At 45.3% G+C, this 19,484-nt stretch overlaps 1 protein-coding gene across 2 annotated transcripts in view; it reads right to left on the bottom strand.

Moving 5' to 3' along the window:
* The window catches only part of adgrb2 (adhesion G protein-coupled receptor B2), a 511,200-nt gene that overhangs the window by 142,481 nt on the left and 349,235 nt on the right, over positions 1–19,484 (bottom strand). For both annotated transcript variants that reach the window (XM_071368561.1, XM_071368562.1), the window contains exons 13-14: positions 13,320–13,398; positions 12,450–12,552 (exon numbers count right to left, since the gene is read on the bottom strand). In XM_071368561.1, coding sequence (XP_071224662.1) covers positions 12,450–12,552; positions 13,320–13,398 — 182 coding nt within the window. The remainder of the gene's footprint in view (positions 1–12,449; positions 12,553–13,319; positions 13,399–19,484) is intronic.

The raw sequence follows: 19,484 nt of genomic DNA, 5'->3' as shown, positions 1-19,484 counted from the left end.
TAGGCAGCCCGGCCAGAGGAAGCGTGTATCCAGGCAGCGCGGCCAGATAAAGCGTGTATCTAGGCAGCCCGACCAGATAAAGCGTGTATCTAGGCAGCCCGGCCAGAGGAAGCGTGTATCCAGGCAGCATGGCCAGAGGAAGCGTATATCTAGGCAGCCCGGCCAGATAAAGCGTGTATCTAGGCAGCCCGGCCAGAGGAAGCGTGTATCTAGGCAGCCCGGCCAGAGGAAGCGTGTATCTAGGCAGCCCGACCAGAGGAAGCGTGTATCTAAGCAGCGCGGCCAGAGGAAGCGTGTATCTAGGCAGCCCGGCCAGAGGAAGCGTGTATCTAGGCAGCCCGACCAGAGGAAGCGTGTATCTAGGCAGCGCGGCCAGAGGAAGCGTGTATCTAGGCAGCCCGGCCAGATAAAGCGTGTATCTAGGCAGCCCGGCCAGAGGAAGCGTGTATCCAGGCAGCCCGGCCAGAGGAAGCGTGTATCCAGGCAGCATGGCCAGAGGAAGCGTGTATCTAGGCAGCCCGACCAGAGGAAGCGTGTATCTAGGCAGCCCGACCAGATGAAGCGTGTATCTAGGCAGTGCGGCCAGATAAAGCGTGTATCTAGGCAGCCCGACCAGAGGAAGCGTGTATCTAGGCAGCCCGACCAGATAAAGCGTGTATCTAGGCAGCGCGGCCAGATAAAGCGTGTATCTAGGCAGCCCGACCAGATAAAGCGTGTATCTAGGCAGCCCAACCAGAGGAAGCGTGTATCCAGGCAGCCCGGCCAGAGGAAGCGTGTATCCAGGCAGCGCGGCCAGAGGAAGCGTGTATCCAGGCAGCATGGCCAGAGGAAGCGTATATATCTAGGCAGCCCGGCCAGAGGAAGCGTATATCTAGGCAGCCCGACCAGATGAAGCGTGTATCTAGGCAGCCCGACCAGAGGAAGCGTGTATCTAGGCAGCCCGACCAGATGAAGCGTGTATCTAGGCAGCGCGGCCAGAGGAAGCGTGTATCTAGGCAGCCCGGCCAGAGGAAGCGTGTATCCAGGCAGCATGGCCAGAGGAAGCGTATATCTAGGCAGCCCGGCCAGAGGAAGCGTGTATCTAGGCAGCCCGACCAGAGGAAGCGTGTATCTAGGCAGCCCGACCAGATAAAGCGTGTATCTAGGCAGCGCGGCCAGATAAAGCGTGTATCTAGGCAGCCCGACCAGATAAAGCGTGTATCTAGGCAGCGCGGCCAGATAAAGCGTGTATCTAGGCAGCGCGGCCAGATAAAGCGTGTATCCAGGCAGCCCAACCAGAGGAAGCGTGTATCCAGGCAGCGCGGCCAGAGGAAGCGTGTATCTAGGCAGCCCGACCAGATAAAGCGTGTATCTAGGCAGCCCGACCAGATAAAGCGTGTATCTAGGCAGCCCGACCAGATGAAGCGTGTATCTAGGCAGCGCGGCCAGAGGAAGCGTGTATCTAGGCAGCCCGGCCAGAGGAAGCGTGTATCCAGGCAGCATGGCCAGAGGAAGCGTATATCTAGGCAGCCCGGCCAGAGGAAGCGTGTATCTAGGCAGCCCGACCAGAGGAAGCGTGTATCTAGGCAGCCCGACCAGATAAAGCGTGTATCTAGGCAGCGCGGCCAGATAAAGCGTGTATCTAGGCAGCCCGACCAGATAAAGCGTGTATCTAGGCAGCGCGGCCAGATAAAGCGTGTATCTAGGCAGCGCGGCCAGATAAAGCGTGTATCCAGGCAGCCCAACCAGAGGAAGCGTGTATCCAGGCAGCGCGGCCAGAGGAAGCGTGTATCTAGGCAGCCCGACCAGATAAAGCGTGTATCTAGGCAGCCCGACCAGATAAAGCGTGTATCTAGGCAGCGCGGCCAGATAAAGCGTGTATCTAGGCAGCCCAACCAGAGGAAGCGTGTATCCAGGCAGCCCGGCCAGAGGAAGCATGTATCCAGGCAGCACGGCCAGAGGAAGCGTGTATCCAGGCAGCACGGCCAGAGGAAGCATGTATCCAGGCAGCATGGCCAGAGGAAGCGTGTATCCAGGCAGCACGGCCAGAGGAAGCATGTATCCAGGCAGCATGGCCAGATAAAGCGTGTATCTAGGCAGCGCGGCCAGATAAAGCGTGTATCTAGGCAGCCCAACCAGAGGAAGCGTGTATCCAGGCAGCCCGGCCAGAGGAAGCGTGTATCCAGGCAGCGCGGCCAGAGGAAGCGTGTATCCAGGCAGCACGGCCAGAGGAAGCGTGTATCCAGGCAGCGCGGCCAGAGGAAGCGTGTATCCAGGCAGCACGGCCAGAGGAAGCGTGTATCCAGGCAGAACGGCCAGAGGAAGCGTGTATCCAGGCAGCCCGGCCAGAGGAAGCGTGGAAGACAACTCTTTGTTTCAGCTCACTCACATAACGGATGTCATCTACATCACAAGTCCCTCAGAGCTCATTAGCCTCCGATGCCACGTGGCGTAGCAGCATTTTCTAGCATTCAGCCATCAATCACCAGTCAGACGGACTAGCCGAATGCTAACACTAGCTCCATTATGACTGACAACAGGGTACTCCCACACTGTCTGCCTCAGTCTTTAGCACGGACACATCACATATTCACGGTGTCTGCATCAACAATAGGCTCCCTTGCAAAAGACTGAGGAGAGAGATCTAACGCCTAACATCTGTGGATGGTAGTAATTATATTTTGTATACATTTTTAATTTATACACCAGCACCTACAGTACATCTTTATATTCATGATAACTCAAGAAGCACTACCAATGTGTAGTGGGTTGACAAAGTTAGCTGCCCTGAGTATTCAAGACAGAGAAATAGTTGAGAAAAGGTACTGCAGAATATCAAGTGTTCAACAGAACCATAGTGAAGACAATCACGACAAGGGTAGATGAGGGATGACCAGAGGAAGGACAGTCCTTGGCATCTGCCCTCCTGCATCTTAATCACACACACAGAATAGGGTGCCTTTTAGTGCAGAGCATCTGCCCTCCTGCATCTTAATCACACACACACACACACACACACACACACACACACACACACACACACACACACACTCACACTCACACTCTCACTCACTCACTCACTCACTCACTCACTCACTCACTCACTCACTCACTCACTCACTCACTCACTCACTCACTCACTCACTCACTCACTCACTCACTCACTCACTCACTCACTCACTCACACACTCACACACACACACACACACACACTCACTCACTCACTCACTCACTCACTCACTCACTCACTCACTCACTCACTCACTCACTCACTCACTCACTCACTCACTCATTGGTCATTGGAGAGGTGGATGGGCAATTGGGACCAGATGTCTTCACAGTGAGGACAAGGCCCAGTACAGGGACCTCAACACACCCCTCCGCCTCCCCCCCAGCCTCTCCCCTCCCTTAACATCTGTCGCTGTGAGGCTACTTCAGCATCTGGGCCTTGTCTTCCTGGCCAAGGTCACCACCCCTCCGCAGCTGCAGGGTATGACTCACATATGCACGCACGCGCACACACACTTGGCCAATGTCATCACCCCTAACAGATGCAGACCACATGATTACCAAGAAATCCCAGAGGGAGTGCATATGACTCTGTGTGTGTGTGGCTGTATGTGTGTGCCCGTGTGTGTGTATTTGCGTGGGTACAGGTCTATATTTGTGTCAGGATCTTACATCTCCAGTATACTCAGTGTATGTCCTACAAACTGCCCTACCACAGGGGTCTAGACCCTAGCTGTTCTCTCTCTGTGGGAATCTGAGGTTCCAATGGAGAATCAGCATGCTGATTCTCAGCAGGAGACCTTCAATAAGGTCCTACTGACATTGGATAGCTTCCTTCCCTGTCTTCTCTCAAGATCTCTTTGGAACACAGCTGATATATATGAGAGAGAGAGAGAGAGAGAGAGAGAGAGAGAGAGAGAGAGAGAGAGAGAGAGAGAGAGGGAGAGAGAGAGAGAGAGAGAGAGAGAGAGAGAGAGAGAGAGAGAGAGAGAGAGAGAGAGAATGGGAGAGAGAGAGAGAGAACGGGAGAGAGAGATAGAGAGAGAGAGAGAACGGGAGAGAGAGAGAGAAAGAGAGAGAGAGAGAGAGAGAGAGAGAGAGAGAGAGAGAGAGAGAGAGAGAGAGAGAGAGAGAGAGAGAGAGAGAGAGAGAGAGAGAGAGAGAGAGAGAGAGAGAGAGAGAGAGAGAGACATCGTTATGAGGCTATGACACATCACTATCAGGCTATGAGACATCATTATGAGGCTATGAGATATCATTATCAGGCTATGAGACATCATTATCAGGCTATGAGACATCGTTATGAGGCTGTGAGACATCATTATCAGGCTATGAGACATCATTATAAGGCTATGAGACATCGTTATGAGGCTATGACACATCATTAACAGGCTATGTCACATCATTATAAGGCTATGAGACATCGTTATGAGGCTATGACACATCACTATCAGGCTATGAGACATCGTTATGAGGCTATGAGATATCATTATCAGGCTATGAGACATCATTATCAGGCTATGAGACATCGTTATGAGGCTATGAGATATCATTATCAGGCTATGAGACATCATTATCAGGCTATGAGACATCGTTATGAGGCTATGAGACATCATTATCAGGTTATGAGACATCATTATGAGGCTATGAGACATCGTTATGAGGCTATGAGATATCATTATCAGGCTATGAGACATCATTATCAGGCTATGAGACATCATTATGAGGCTATGACACATCATTAACAGGCTATGAGACATCGTTATGAGGCTATGAGATATCATTATCAGGCTATGAGACATCATTATCAGGCTATGAGACATCGTTATCAGGCTATGAGACATCATTATGAGGCTATGAGACATCATTATCAGGCTATGAGACATCGTTATGAGGCTATGAGACATCATTATCAGGCTATGAGACATCATTATAAGGCTATGAGACATCGTTATGAGGCTATGATACATCATTATCAGGCTATGTCACATATTATAAGGCTATGAGACATCGTTATGAGGCTATGACACATCACTATCAGGCTATGAGACATCGTTATGAGGCTATGAGACATCGTTATGAGGCTATGAGACATCATTATCAGGCTATGAGACATCATTATCAGGCTATGAGACATCATTATCAGGCTATGAGACATCGTTATGAGGCTATGACACATCATTATCAGGCTATGACACATCATTATCAGGCTATGTCACATCCGTATCAATCTATCAATGAAATTAATTTATGAAGCCCTTTTTACATCAGCCAATGTCACAACGTGCTATACAGAAACCCAGCCTAAAACCCCAAACAGCAAGCAATGCAGGTGTAGAAGCAGGGTGGCTAGGAACGACTCCCTAGAAAGGCAGGAACCTAGGAAGAAACCTAGAGAGGAACCACATCACTATCAGGCTGTGACACATCAGGCTGTGACACATCATTATCAGGCTGAAGCACATCATTATCAGGCTGATTCACATCATTATCAGGCTATGTCATATTAGGGCAATGACTGCCCCCCTACTACCTCTGAGCGTTAGTTCTATAATGGTTTATAGCACATTATAGCTGGTCTACATTGTAACTGGTGTATGTAGTTTTATAACTAGTCTATGTACAAGGTTCGGGAGTAACGGAATACGTCTATTGAATTGAAGAAGGTAAAGCTGCCTATCAACCATTGTTTTTGCTCCCGAGTGGCACAGCGGTCTAAGGCACTGCATCTCAGTGCAAGAGGCGTCACTGGAGTCCCTGGTTCGAATCCAGGCAGCATTACATTGGTAGTCCCATAGGGTGGCGCACAATTGGCCCAGAGTCGTCCAGGTTTGGCCGGTGTAGGCTGTCATTGTAAATAAGAATTTGTTCTTAACTGACTTGCCTAGTTAAATAAAGGTTTGAAAAAAAAATGTGGACAGCCAGTGAAAAATGTGCTCCTGCAACAGTTGCATAGTGCAGATCCCAGCCTACGGAATAAAAGTTTGAGGGAGTACCTCCGTTCTAAACTCCTCCGTGGTATTGTGCTCCATACTGTCAAAAACAAGTTTCATTTAAGAAGACCACGAGAGGGGATTTTATTGCTCAATCTACTTTGTTCTGATAAAACAAATATATATTCCAAAGGATTAATGGACACATGCTCAAACTCCCAAACCTTTGACAGACTTAAACAGCTTCGAGATATCAGTGTCACCAACAAAAACATCAACAACAGAGGCATATGGCAGACATTTTTCACATGCAAATAGCACTTTTCGGTAGTGCTCAAAGCATGCCATTCCATGAGAGCAGCATTTATTTTTCAACCGGAAGCAATGAGCCCAATCAGTCCTCCATGACAATAAAATCATAAACAACAGATTAGGCTAATAAGTCCTTCGTTTTTGGGTTATGCTCAGGTAAAACAATTTAGCTAATCTATTTTTCCAAGACATGTTCTTGAAGATCAAGGGATATTAAGGGATATCCCCTGCTCGCCTAGCGTAGTAGTGACTACCGAACAGCGCCCTGACTCACCTATTGCTGCTCTTTTGACCCTATGATCACTCAGCTAACACAGCTGATGCCCCCTGGACTGTTTCAATAACACGGTACCTCATTTTGTTTACCTGTCGGCCCCAGCTTTGAACTTAGGTCCTGTATGTATCTAACTGAACCGCTCTGCCCATTCATCGCCATTTACCCGTTGTTGTCTTAGCTCTCCTGACCAACGCATGTGATTGCTTTATGCCTCTCTCTAATGTCAATATGCCTTGTGTCACGGCCGTTAAAAGAAGAAGACCAAGGTGCAGTGTGGTGAGTGTACATTTTCTCTTTATTTGGGAAAAAAGACGCCGAGCAAAACAACAAACACTACAAAAACAAACCGTGAAGCTAAAGGCTATGTGCCCTAAACAAAGTCAACTTCCCACAAAGACAGGTGGAAAAAAGGGCTACCTAAGTATGGTTCTCAATCAGAGACAACGATAGACAGCTGCCTCTGATTGAGAACCACACCCGGACAAACACAAAGAAATATAAAACATAGAAATAAAGAAACTAGAATGCCCACCCTAGTCACACCCTGGCCTAACCAAAATAGAGAATAAAAACCTCTCTATGGCCAGGGCGTGACACCTTGTCTACTGCTGTCTTGGCTAGTTTTTACTGTTTTATTTCACTGTAGAGCCTTCAATCCCACTCAGAATGCCTTAGATAGCTCTTTTGTCTCACCCCACACACATGCAGAGACCTCACCTGGCTTAACTTGTCCCTACAGAGATGAAGTCACTCAACGCCTAGGTTAACCTCCACTGTACTCACATCCTATCATACCCTTGTCTGTACATTATGCCTTGTACGTATTCCACCACGCCCAGAAGTCTGCTCCTTTATTCTCTGTCCCCAACGCATTAGACGACCAGTTCTTATAACTTAAGCCGTATCCTTATCCTACTCCTCCTCTGTTCCTCTGGTGATGTAGAGGTTAACCCAGGCCCTGTAGCCCCTAGTTCCACTCCCACTCCCCAGGCGCTATTATTTGTTGACTTCTGTAACCGTAAAAGCATTGGTTTCATGCATGTTAACATCAGAAGCCTTTCCATCCCTAACTACAACATTTCCTGCCAAGATAGAACTGCCAAACGGGTGGAGTTGCAATCTACTGCAGAGAGTTCTGTCATACTATCCAGATCTGTGCCCAAACAGTTCGAGATTCTACTTTTAAAAATCCAACTTTCCAGAAATAAGCCTCTCACTGTTGTCGCTTGTTATAGACCCACCTCAGGCCCCAGCTGTGCCCTGGACACCATATGTGAATTAATTGCCCCCCATTTATCTTCAGAGTTTGTACTGTTAGGTGACCTAAACTAGGATACGCTTAACACTCCGGCTGTCCTACAATCTAAACTAGATGACCCTCAATCTCACACAAATTATCATGGAACCAACCAGGTACAACCCTAAATCCGTAAACAGGGGCACCCTCATAGATATCATCCTGACACACCTGCCTTCTAAATACACCTCTGCTGTCTTCAACCAGGATCTCAGAAATCACTGCCTCATTGCCTGCGTACGTAATGGGTCCGCGGTCAAATGACCACCCCTCATCACTGTCAAACGCTCCCTAAAACACTTCAGCGAGCAGGCCTTTCTAAACGACCTAGCCCAGGTATCCTGGAAGGATATTGACCTCATCCCGTCAGTAGAGAATGCCTGGTTATTCTTTAAAAGTGCTTTCCTCACCATCTTAAATAAGCATAACCCATTCCAAAAAATTGGAACAAGGACAGATATAGCCCTTGGTTCACTCCAGACCTGACTGCCCTTGACCAGCACAAAAACATCCTGTGGCGTACTGCATTAGCATCGAATAGCCCCTGCAATATGCAACTTTACAGAGAAGTTAGGAACCAATATACACAGGCAGTTAGGAAAGCAAAGGCTAGCTTTTTCAAACAGAAATTTGCATCCTGTAGCACAAACTCCAAAAAGTTCTGGGACACTGTAAAGTCCATGCAGAATAAGAGCACCTCCTCCCAGCTGCCCACTGCACTGAGACTAGGAAACACTATCACCACCGATAAATCTACGATAATCGAGAATTCAATAAACATTTTTCTATGGCTGGCCATGCTTTCCACCTGGCTACCCCTACCCCGGTCAACAGCTCTGCACCCCCCACAGCAACTTGCCCAAGCCTCCCCCATTTCTCCTTCACCCAAATCCAGATAGCTGATGTTCTGAAAGAGCTGCAAAATCTGGACCCCTACAAATCAGCTGGGCTAGACAATCTGAACCCTCTCTTTCTAAAATTACCCGCCGCAATTGTTGCAACCTCTATTACTAGCCTGTTCAACCTCTCTTTCGTATCGTCTGAGATCCCTAAAGATTGGAAAGCTGCCGCGGTCATCCAGTTGAGAACAAGTTCTCATTTACAACTGTGACCTGGCCAATATAGACCAAAGCAGTGCGACACAAACAACACAGAGTTACACATGGGACGTTGGCTGGTCCTCGCGACATATTCGTCGTCAGACCCACTGGCTCCAGGTCATCTATAAGTCTTTGCTAGGTAAAGCTCCGCCTTACCTCGGCTCACTGGTCACCATAGCAACACCCACCCGTAGCACGCGCTCCAGCAGGGGTATTTCACTGGTCATCCCCAAAGTCAACACCTCCTTTGGCCACCTTTCCTTCCAGTTCTCTGCTGTCAATGACTGAAACGAATTGCAAAAATCACTGAAGTTGGAGACTTATATCTCCCTCACTAACTTTAAGCGTCAGCTGTCAGAGCAGCTTACCGATCGCTGCAGCTGTTCACAGCCCATCTGTAAATAGCCCATCCAACCTACTACGTACCTCATCCCCATATTTGTTTTTGTTTGTCTGCTCTTTTGCACATCAGTATTTCTCATTGCACATCCTCATCTGCACATATATAACTCCAGTGTAAAATTCTAAAATGTAATGACTTTACCACTATTGGCCTATTTATTGTCTTACCTCCTTACTTCATTGGCACACACCGTGTACAGAGTTGTTCTATTGTGTTATTGACTGTATGTTTGTTTATCCCATGTGTAACTCTGTGTTGTTGTTTGTGTCACACTGCTTTGCTCTATCTTGGCCAGGTCGCAGTTGTAATTGAGAACTTGTTCTCAACTGGCCTACCTGGTTAAATATAGGTGAAAAAAAATGAAGTGAACTGGAATGACTGAAAATCTGAAAGACTTTGGTTTTTAATGTAAAGATATAGCCTAATCATATCATTATCTGTAAATGAAAGCAATTGGTTAGAAGAAGTCTACATAACCAACTCATAAAATAAAATGCAACATCCATTTATGACCAGCTATGTAAACTCTTACATTGATTAATCTTGCAATAGATCTTGTTTAACGGGTAATATTCATGTTTGTCTTCTTCTAATGCCTCTTGAGGGGAAAGTCATCTAAAAATAACAGAAAATAATCAGATTACGCTCCTGAGTTTTGGTAATTCAAAAGTTATGTTATTGAATGGCGCCGGAGGGGATGGCTGCCGTTTTACGGGCTCCTAACCAACTGTGCCATTTTGTTCGCATTGTTTGTAACTTATTTTGTACATAATGTTGATGCTACTGTCTCTTATGACCAAAAAGAGCTTCTGGATATCAGAACAGCGATTTCTAGAGACTGGAGAATAAACTGGATGAGCTCCGATCGAGACTATCCTACCAACGGGACATTAAAAACTTTAATATCTTATGTTTCACCGAGTCGTGGCTGAACAACAACACTAGCTAGCACAGACTGGAATATGTTCTGGGATTCATTCAATGGCATTGAGGAGTATACCATCTCAGTCACCAGCATCATCAATAAGTGCATTGACAACGTCGTCCCCACAGTGACCATACCTACATATCCCAACCAGAAGCCATGGATTACAGGCAACATCCACACCGAGCTAAAGGCTAGAGCTGCCGCTTTCAAGGAGCGGGACTGTAACCCGGAAAATGTATAAGAAATCCCGTAATGCCCTCAGCCAAACCACCAAACAGTCAAAGAGTCAATACAGGACTAAGATTGAATCCTACTACACTGGCTTTGACACTCGGACAACAAAGTGAAACCCAGACGTGAGCTGCCCAGTGACGTACGCCTACCAGAGGCTTAGTCCCCTCCTATACTCTCTGTTCACCCACGACTGTGTGGCCAAGCACGACTCCAACACCATCATTAAGTTTGCTGACGACACAACAGTGGTATGCCTGATCACCGACAATGATGAGACAGCCTATAGGGAGGAGGTCCGAGACCTGGCAGTGTGGTGCCAGGACAACAACCTATCCATCAACATGAGCAAGACAAAGGAGATGATCGTGGACTACAGGAAAAGGAGGGCCGAACACGCCCCCATTCACATCAACGGGGCTGTAGTGGAGCGGTTCGAAGTTCCTTGTTGTCCACATCACCAACAAACTATCATGGTCCAAACACACCAAGACAGTCATGAAGAGGGCACGACAACACCTTTTCCCCCTCAGGAGACTGGAGATTTGGGATGGGTCCCCAGATCCTCAAAAAGTTATACAGGTGCACCATCGAGAGCATCCTGTTCAGTTGCTTCACCACCTGGTATGGCAATTGCTCGGCATCCGACAGTAACACGGAACCCAAACCGGCTGAGCGCGTGCGCCATCGTGCATAAATGTATTTTGTCCCCCCACACCAAACGCAATCACGACACACAGGTTAAAATATCAAAACAAACTCTAAACCAATTATATTAATTTGGGGACAGGTCGAAAAGCATTAAACATGTATGGCAATTTAGCTAGCTAGCTTGCACAAGCTAGCTAATTTGTCCTATTTAGCTAGCTTGCTGTTGCTAGCTAATTTGTCCTGGGATATAAACATTGAGTTGTTATTTTACCGGAAATGCACAAGGTCCTCTACTCCGACAATTAATCCACATATAAAATGGTCAACCGAATCATTTCTAGTCATCTCTCCTCCTTCCAGGCTTTTTCATCTTTGAACTTATATAGTGATTGGCATCTAAACTTTCATAGTATTACCACGACGACCGGCAAAACAGTTTGTCTTTCAATCACCCACGTGGGTATAACCAATGAGGAGATGGGAGAGGCAGGACTTGCAGCGCGATCTGCGTCAGAAATAGGAATGACTTCTATTTTAGCCCTTGGCAACGCAGACGCTCGTTGGCCCGCGTGAGCAGTGTGGGTGCAATAATTGAATAACATGGATTTGTAAATGTATTTTGCAACACTCGCACACGACGTGTCCGGTCTGGTCAGCATGTAAGGCGCTACAGAGGGTAGTGCGTACACCCCAGTACATTACTGGGACCATGCTTCCTGCCATCCAGGATCTACAGTATATACTCAGCGGTGTCAGAGGAAGGCCCTAAAAATTGTCAGACTCCAGTCACCCAAGTCATAGATAGTTCTCTCTGCTACCGCACGGCAAGCAGTACCGGAGCCAAAAGGCCCTTGACAGCTTCTACACCAAAGTCATAAGATTGCTGAAAAATGTATCAAATGGCCACCCAGACTATTTGCATTTGTTTGTACACTGCTGCTACCCACTGTTTATTATCTATGCATAGTCACTTTACCCCTACCTGCATGTACAAATTACTTCGACTAACCTGTACCCCCACACAATGAATCGGTACCGGTACCCCCTGTATATAGCCTCGTTATTGTTATTTTATTGTGTCACTTTTACTTTAGTTTATTTATTAACTCTATTATCTTAAAACTGCATTGTTGGTTTGGGGCTTGTAAGTAAGCATTTCACTGTAAGGTCTACACCTGTTGTATTCTGCGCATGTGACAAATAACATTTTATTTTATTTCATTGACTACAATTATGGACAGGTAATTACTAACGGATTACATTTAGAAAGTAACCTACCCAACCCTGTCTATGTAGGATTATAACCAGGCTATGTCATGTTATACTTACATTGAGCAGCGGGGACAGCTCCACCACTACCATGGGTTCACTGGGTTTGGGTTCTGGTCGGACCGTCACCGTCAGAATCTTCGAGTTGATCACAGCAGGAGCACTGAAAAAAAGAGAGAGAGCAAGAATGGAATGAGTCTGGTTAAAAATCACAAAAGAGCAAGTTTTCAGGGTTGAGTGGGGTGGAAAGGGGTGGAAAGGGTAAGGGGGATGTTGTGTGTGTGTGCATGTGTGTGTACGCGTGTCATCAAGCCTCAATAGTAGGAACATGGTACCCGCCTGACCCCCATGGCGCATTTGGGAGGCTTCTGTGGGCGCTCTCTTAAAGCTAATGAGTAACAGAGCCCTAAATAAACCCACAGTCCTTAACATATTAGCATTCAACAGACGACAGCCCCACAGCTAGTTACACGACACTACCATAGGCCTCTACACAGGACCTAGTCTGCATCCCAAATCGCACCCTATAGGGCCCTGGTCAAAAGTAGCGCTCTACATAGGGAAAAGGGTGCCATTTGGGATGTAGACCCTAGTCAGCCACACATCGACAAGAGCCCTGACCTGGATAATAGCACCAGGACCCTGGAGAAACAACATATGGAGAAAGAGAAGGAGAGGAGTGAGAGACCAATAACCAATAGAGAGGGAAGGTAGAAATGAAAGGGAGATGGTTCTCTTGTCATTGTTAATGGATATCATTACAGCTCTTTTGGACTGAAAGTGTATCATTCGGTAACTAATTTAGCACTAAAGTGCTAAATGAAACGATGAAACGCAGTAGGATGGTCAAAAGTAGTGCCCTATAAAGGGAAAAGGGTGCCATTTGTGATGCAGACCTGATGATGGAATTGAAAGAGGAAGAACACTCACTTGGGGGCAGGTAGGATGACTCCTAAGGTCCGATACAGGATGGCTCCGATGACAAAATATGAAGTCTCTCTTTCTGTTTCTGAAAAACACAAACACAATACACATGTAACACTATACACAGCAGAGAACCTGTTGAGGTCGAAGGTTAAAAGTTCACCAACCAGCTGAGATGAGCTGAGATCCAATAGATAATGACATTTAGAGGTGCACAGAAGTGAAATGATAAAAAACTATTTTGTACTGAACTCAAAACTCCATCCAGACTTCCTCCTATCTCCTCATCCCCCCCATCTCTTCCCCTTTTCAACTCTCTCTTTGCTTCCTCTTTTCAGAACTTTTCTATCCATTTTTGTTTGTTCCCTCCCTCCCTCCATACCCTTTTCACCTCTTCGTCCCTTTCAATAGGCCAAAGAGTCTCTTGCTCCTCTGTGCTTCCTCTGATTTCCCCCTCTCTTTCTCTCCCTTAATCCCTCTCTCCCCAGAGCAGTGTCTCTGAGAGAACAGCTGGCTCCCATAGAGAGGCAGTGTCCCTCTGTAAATGTCACCCTGTCTGGAGGGAGGGATAGAGGGAGGAAGAGGGGAGGGATGAAGGAGGAAGGGAAGGAAGGGAGGAGGGAGGGATGGAGGAGGGAGGGAAGGAAGGAGAGAGGGAGATAGCTCAGTCTGAGAGATGAGTGTCTCCACCTCTTTCTCCCTCCCTGGCCCCTTCAGCTGAGAAGAAGAGCAGAGAGATAGAGGAAGTAGAAAGGAGGATAAAGGAGGGAATATGCTCTCATCAAGCACATGGGGTGAGTCATCCAAAATCTAACAGAGAGAGAGAGAGAGAGAGAGAGAGAGAGAGAGAGAGAGAGAGAGAGAGAGAGAGAGAGAGAGAGAGAGAGAGAGAGAGAGAGAGAGAGAGAGAGAGAGAGAGAGAGAGAGAGAGAGAGAGAGAGAGAGAGAGAGAGAGAGAGAAGATCAAAGTTGACGATGGAGAGCTGTCACTGTGTTGGATCCTAATTGAAGGTTGTGTGCATGAACATGTAGATGAGACTGCATTGTGGGTAAAAGCATCTGGGTGGGAGCGAGGGTTGACAGTTCTACTACACTTGATCAGACCACAAACTCATTACCAGAGACGGGTATACATTGCAAATTCTAATTACAAAATACAACTACAAAATACCTTAAAAAAACGAATATATCAAAATAAATTGTAAGATACTTTTGCAAAGTATTGTATTTAAAATACAAAAATACATTTACAAGTTGCCAGCCGAACAGCAAAAACATTCTCAGTAATGGTTACAGAAACGTCTTACTTGCTATAACTGTGAAATGTTGCTGTTTATCTACCTTAGTTGTTTGTATTTTATTAGGATCCCCATTAGCTGTTGCAAAAGCAGCAGCTACTCTTCCTGGGGTCCACACAAAACATAAAACAGAATTACATAACATAGAACATCAATAGACAAGAACAGCTCAAAGACAGAACTACATAAATTTTTTAAAAGGGCACACGTAGTCTACATATCAATGCATACACAGAAACTCTCTAGGTCAAATAGGGGAGAGGCGTTATTTATTTTTTTAAACCAGGTTTGCTGTTTATTTGAGCAACATGAGATGGAAGAAAGTTCCATGCAATTGGGATCAATATAATACTGTACGCTTTCTTGAATTTGTTCTGGATTTGGGGACTGTGAAAAGACCCCCGGTGGCATGTCTGGTGGGATAAGTGTGTGTGTCAGAGCTGTGTGTAAGTTGACTATGCAAACAATTTGGGATTTTCAACACATTAATGTTTCTTATAAAAGAAGAAGTGATGCAGTACATCTCTCCTCAACTCTTAGCCAAGAGAGACTGGCATGCATAGTATTTATATCAGCCCTCTGATTACAATTAGAGCAAAACGTGCCACTCTGTTCTGGGCCAGCTGCAGCTTAACTAGGTCTTTCCTTGCAGCACTGGACCACAGGACTGGACAATAATCAAGATTAGACAAAACTAGAGCTTGCAGAACATGCTTTTTGGAGTGTGGTGTCAAAAAAGCAGAGCATCTCTTTATTACGGCTAGACATCTCCCCATCTTTACAACCATTGGATCTATATGTTTTGACCATGACAGTTTACAATCTAAAGTAACAGCAAGTAATTTAGTCTCCTCAACTTCAACATTAACACCATTCATTACCAGATTCAGCTGAGTTGAACACACTGTCACGTTGGATAAGAGTGTCAGCTAAATTACAAAAATGTATATATATATACAGTGGGGCAAAAAAGTATTTAGTCAGCCACCAATTGTGCAAGTTCTCCCACTTAAAAAGATGAGAGAGGCCTGTAATTTTCATCATAGGTACACTTCAACTATGACAGACAAAATGAGAAAAAAAATCCAGAAAATCACATTGTAGGATTTTTTATGAATTTATTTGCAAATTATGGTGGAAAATAAGTATTTGGTCACCTACAAACAAGCAAGATTTCTGGCTCTCACAGACCTGTAACTTCTTCTTTAAGAGGCTCCTCTGTCCTCCACTCGTTACCTGTATTAATGGCACCTGTTTGAACTTGTTATCAGTATAAAAGACACCTGTCCACAACCTCAAACAGTCACACTCCAAACTCCACTATGGCCAAGACCAAAGAGCTGTCAAAGGACACCAGAAACAAAATTGTAGACCTGCACCAGGCTGGGAAGACTGAATCTGCAATAGGTAAGCAGCTTGGTTTGAAGAAATCAACTGTGGGAGAAATTATTAGGAAATGGAAGACATACAAGACCACTGATAATCTCCCTTGATCTGGGGCTCCACGCAAGATCTCACCCCGTGGGGTCAAAATGATCACAAGAACGGACCTAGTGAATGACCTGCAGAGAGCTGGGACCAAAGGGACCAAAGTAACAAAGCCTACCATCAGTAACACACTATGCCGCCAGGGACTCAAATCCTGCAGTGCCAGACGTGTCCCCCTGCTTAAGCCAGTACATGTCCAGGCCCGTCTGAAGTTTGCTAGAGAGCATTTGGATGATCCAGAAGAAGATTGGGAGAATGTCATATGGTCAGATGAAACCAAAATATAACTTTTTGTTAAAAACTCAACTCGTCGTGTTTGGAGGACAAAGAATGCTGAGTTCCATCCAAAGAACACCATACCTACTGTGAAGCATGGGGGTGGAAACATCATGCTTTGGGGCTGTTTTTCTGCAAAGGGACCAGGACGACTGATCCGTGTAAAGGAAAGAATGAATGGGGCCATGTATCGTGAGATTTTGAGTGAAAACCTCCTTCCATCAGCAAGGGCATTGAAGATGAAACGTGGCTGGGTCTTTCAGCATGACAATGATCCCAAACACACCGCCCGGGCAACGAAGGAGTGGCTTCGTAAGAAGCATTTCAAGGTCCTGGAGTGGCCTAGCCAGTCTCCAGATCTCAACCCCATAGAAAATCTTTGGAGGGAGTTGAAAGTCCGTGTTGCCCAGCAACAGCCCCAAAACATCACTGCTCTAGAGGAGATCTGCATGGAGGAATGGGCCAAAATACCAGCAACAGTGTGTGAAAACCTTGTGAAGACTTACAGAAAACGTTTGACCTCTGTCATTGCCAACAAAGGGTATATAACAAAGTATTGAGAAACTTTTCTTATTGACCAAATACTTATTTTCCACCATAATTTGCAAATAAATTCATTAAAAATCCTACAATGTGATTTTCTGGATTTTTTTTCTCATTTTGTCTGTCATAGTTGAAGTGTACCTATGATGAAAATTACAGGCCTCTCTCATCTTTTTAAGTGGGAGAACTTGCACAATTGGTGGCTGACCAAATACTTTTTTGCCCCACTGTATATATGTGAAAATGAACAACTGCAAAGCACATTGGGTATTGTCATTGGCCTTGTTTCGGGGCGGAGCTCATTAGAGTAATACTTTTTACATCCACATCTACATTTAAGTTATTTAGCATACACTTATCACACCATAGTGCCATCACACTTTTGATACCAATGTAGGGTGAAAGGGGGCTTCAAAGTTGTGAACCGCAGTAGCAATACAAGGATATAACATTCACAAAAGAGACCGGAATGCCAATGGGGGAAGTGTTGCTGTATACCAAGGTGTTTACAAACCCTACAGGAACTACAGTATATCATCCACATGTATTGATCACATTTTTACAATATCTGTAGAACTTTGTTCTAAGGCTGTATTCATAACCATTGGATGCAGAGGTCACACTATACTGTAATGGCTACAACCAGGAAAGCCAAGGTTCTAAAAGCTGGGCCTAAAATAGTGTATAAGAGATCATACAAAAGATTTTGCTGTGACTCTTACGTGGATGATGTTAAACATATTTGTTGGTCTGATGTGATTAATAAGGAGCATCCAGACACTGCACTTGCTTTTTTTTCTCAATTATTTCTAAACATGCACCTGTTAAGAAACGGATTGTTAGAACTGTTAAGGATCCATGGATTGATGAGGAATTGAAAAACTGTACGGTTGAAAGAGATGGGCAAAAGGAGTGGCTAATAAGTCTGGCTGCACATCTGACTGGCTGAATTACTGCAAATTGAGAAATGATGTGACTAAATTCAACAAAAAGAAGAAGAAAATGTACCAGGAAGCCAAGATCAATGGGAAAAACTACTTTGGAGTACTTTAAATGAAATTATGGGCAGAAAGACAAATTCTACTCCTTCTTTGAACGAAGCAGATGTATAATACCATTTGATGATGCCAATTAGTTTTATGATTACTTCCTTGGCAAAGTGGGCAAAGTTAGGCAGGAAATGCCAACAATGAACAGTGAACCATTGCATTCATGCAACAACCAAAAAAGCATTCTAAGTTAGAATTTTGTTTTTATTGTTATCGATCAATAATGGCAAACCTCTTGGCATTGAGAATTTAGATTGGATAGCTACCGAGGATGGTAGCTGACTCTATAGCAACTCCTATCTGTCATATCTTTAATCTGAGCCTAGAGGAAAGTGTTTGTCCTCAAGCCAAAGTCATTCCGCTACCCAAGAATGGTAAAGAGGCCTTTACTGGTTCTAACAGCCAACCTATCAGCTGCTGCAAGCTCTTAGCAAACTGTTGTACAAAATGGTGTTTGACCAAACAAATGAACAACAGAGTTTCAACATGCTTATAGAGAAGTGCATTCATCTCAACACTGACACAAAACTCAACAAAGCAAGTCCTGCAGGCTCTAGTTTTACCTTATCTTGATTATTGTCCAGTCACATGTTCAAGTGCTGCAAAGAAGGACCTAGTTAAGCTGCAGCTGGCCCAGAACACAGTGGCACATTTTGCTCTTCATTGTAACCAAAGGGTGAATATCAATACTATGTATGCTAGTCTCTCTTGGCTAAGAGTTGAGGCAAGACTGACTGCATCACTTCTTGTTTTTGTAAGAAACATTAATGTGCTGGAAATTCCAAATTGTTTGCATAGTCAACTCATACACAGCACTAACACACACTTACCAGACCAGACATGCCACCAGGGGTCTTTTCACAGTCCCCAGGTATAGCAAAATTCAAGGAAACTTACAATATTATATAGAGCCATAATTGCACGGAACTCCCTTCCATCTCATATAACGCAAGTTAACTGCAAACCTGGTTTCAAAAAACAAATAAAGCAAAACCTCACGGCCCAACGTCTCTCCCCCTGTGACCTACTTGTTGTGTGTATGTACTGACAAGTGTGTGTAACCAATAGACACACACACACACACACACACACACACACACACACACACACACACACACACACACACACACACACACACACACACACACACACACACACACACACACACACACACACACACACACACAGAGCGAGAGAGAGGGGGAGATGAAAATATGTAAATAAAACACGTATTTAAAATACATGTAACAGAAATACTGCCCATCTATGCTCATTACAGACAACCTGATTGAGACCAGGAGACCATTTTGTCGCACAAACTTTAATAAATTCATTTTCCACAAACAGAATTTGGTCACCCCGTTCTTTTTAAAGCGTTTAAATCTGTGTCGGCTAACCGTGAGCCGCTAACTGAAATGGGAAATCTTGAGACGGGCATCTGTATTGAATGAGAGGATATCCAGATTGAGATGAAGCACCAAGCATCCATGAAAGCCAGTTAAATCTAAAGACATGGC

Source organism: Salvelinus alpinus, chromosome 26 (assembly GCF_045679555.1).
Source record: "Salvelinus alpinus chromosome 26, SLU_Salpinus.1, whole genome shotgun sequence".
Classification (NCBI taxonomy): Eukaryota; Metazoa; Chordata; class Actinopteri; order Salmoniformes; family Salmonidae; genus Salvelinus; species Salvelinus alpinus.
This window is presented reverse-complemented; position numbering and strand designations above follow the sequence as displayed.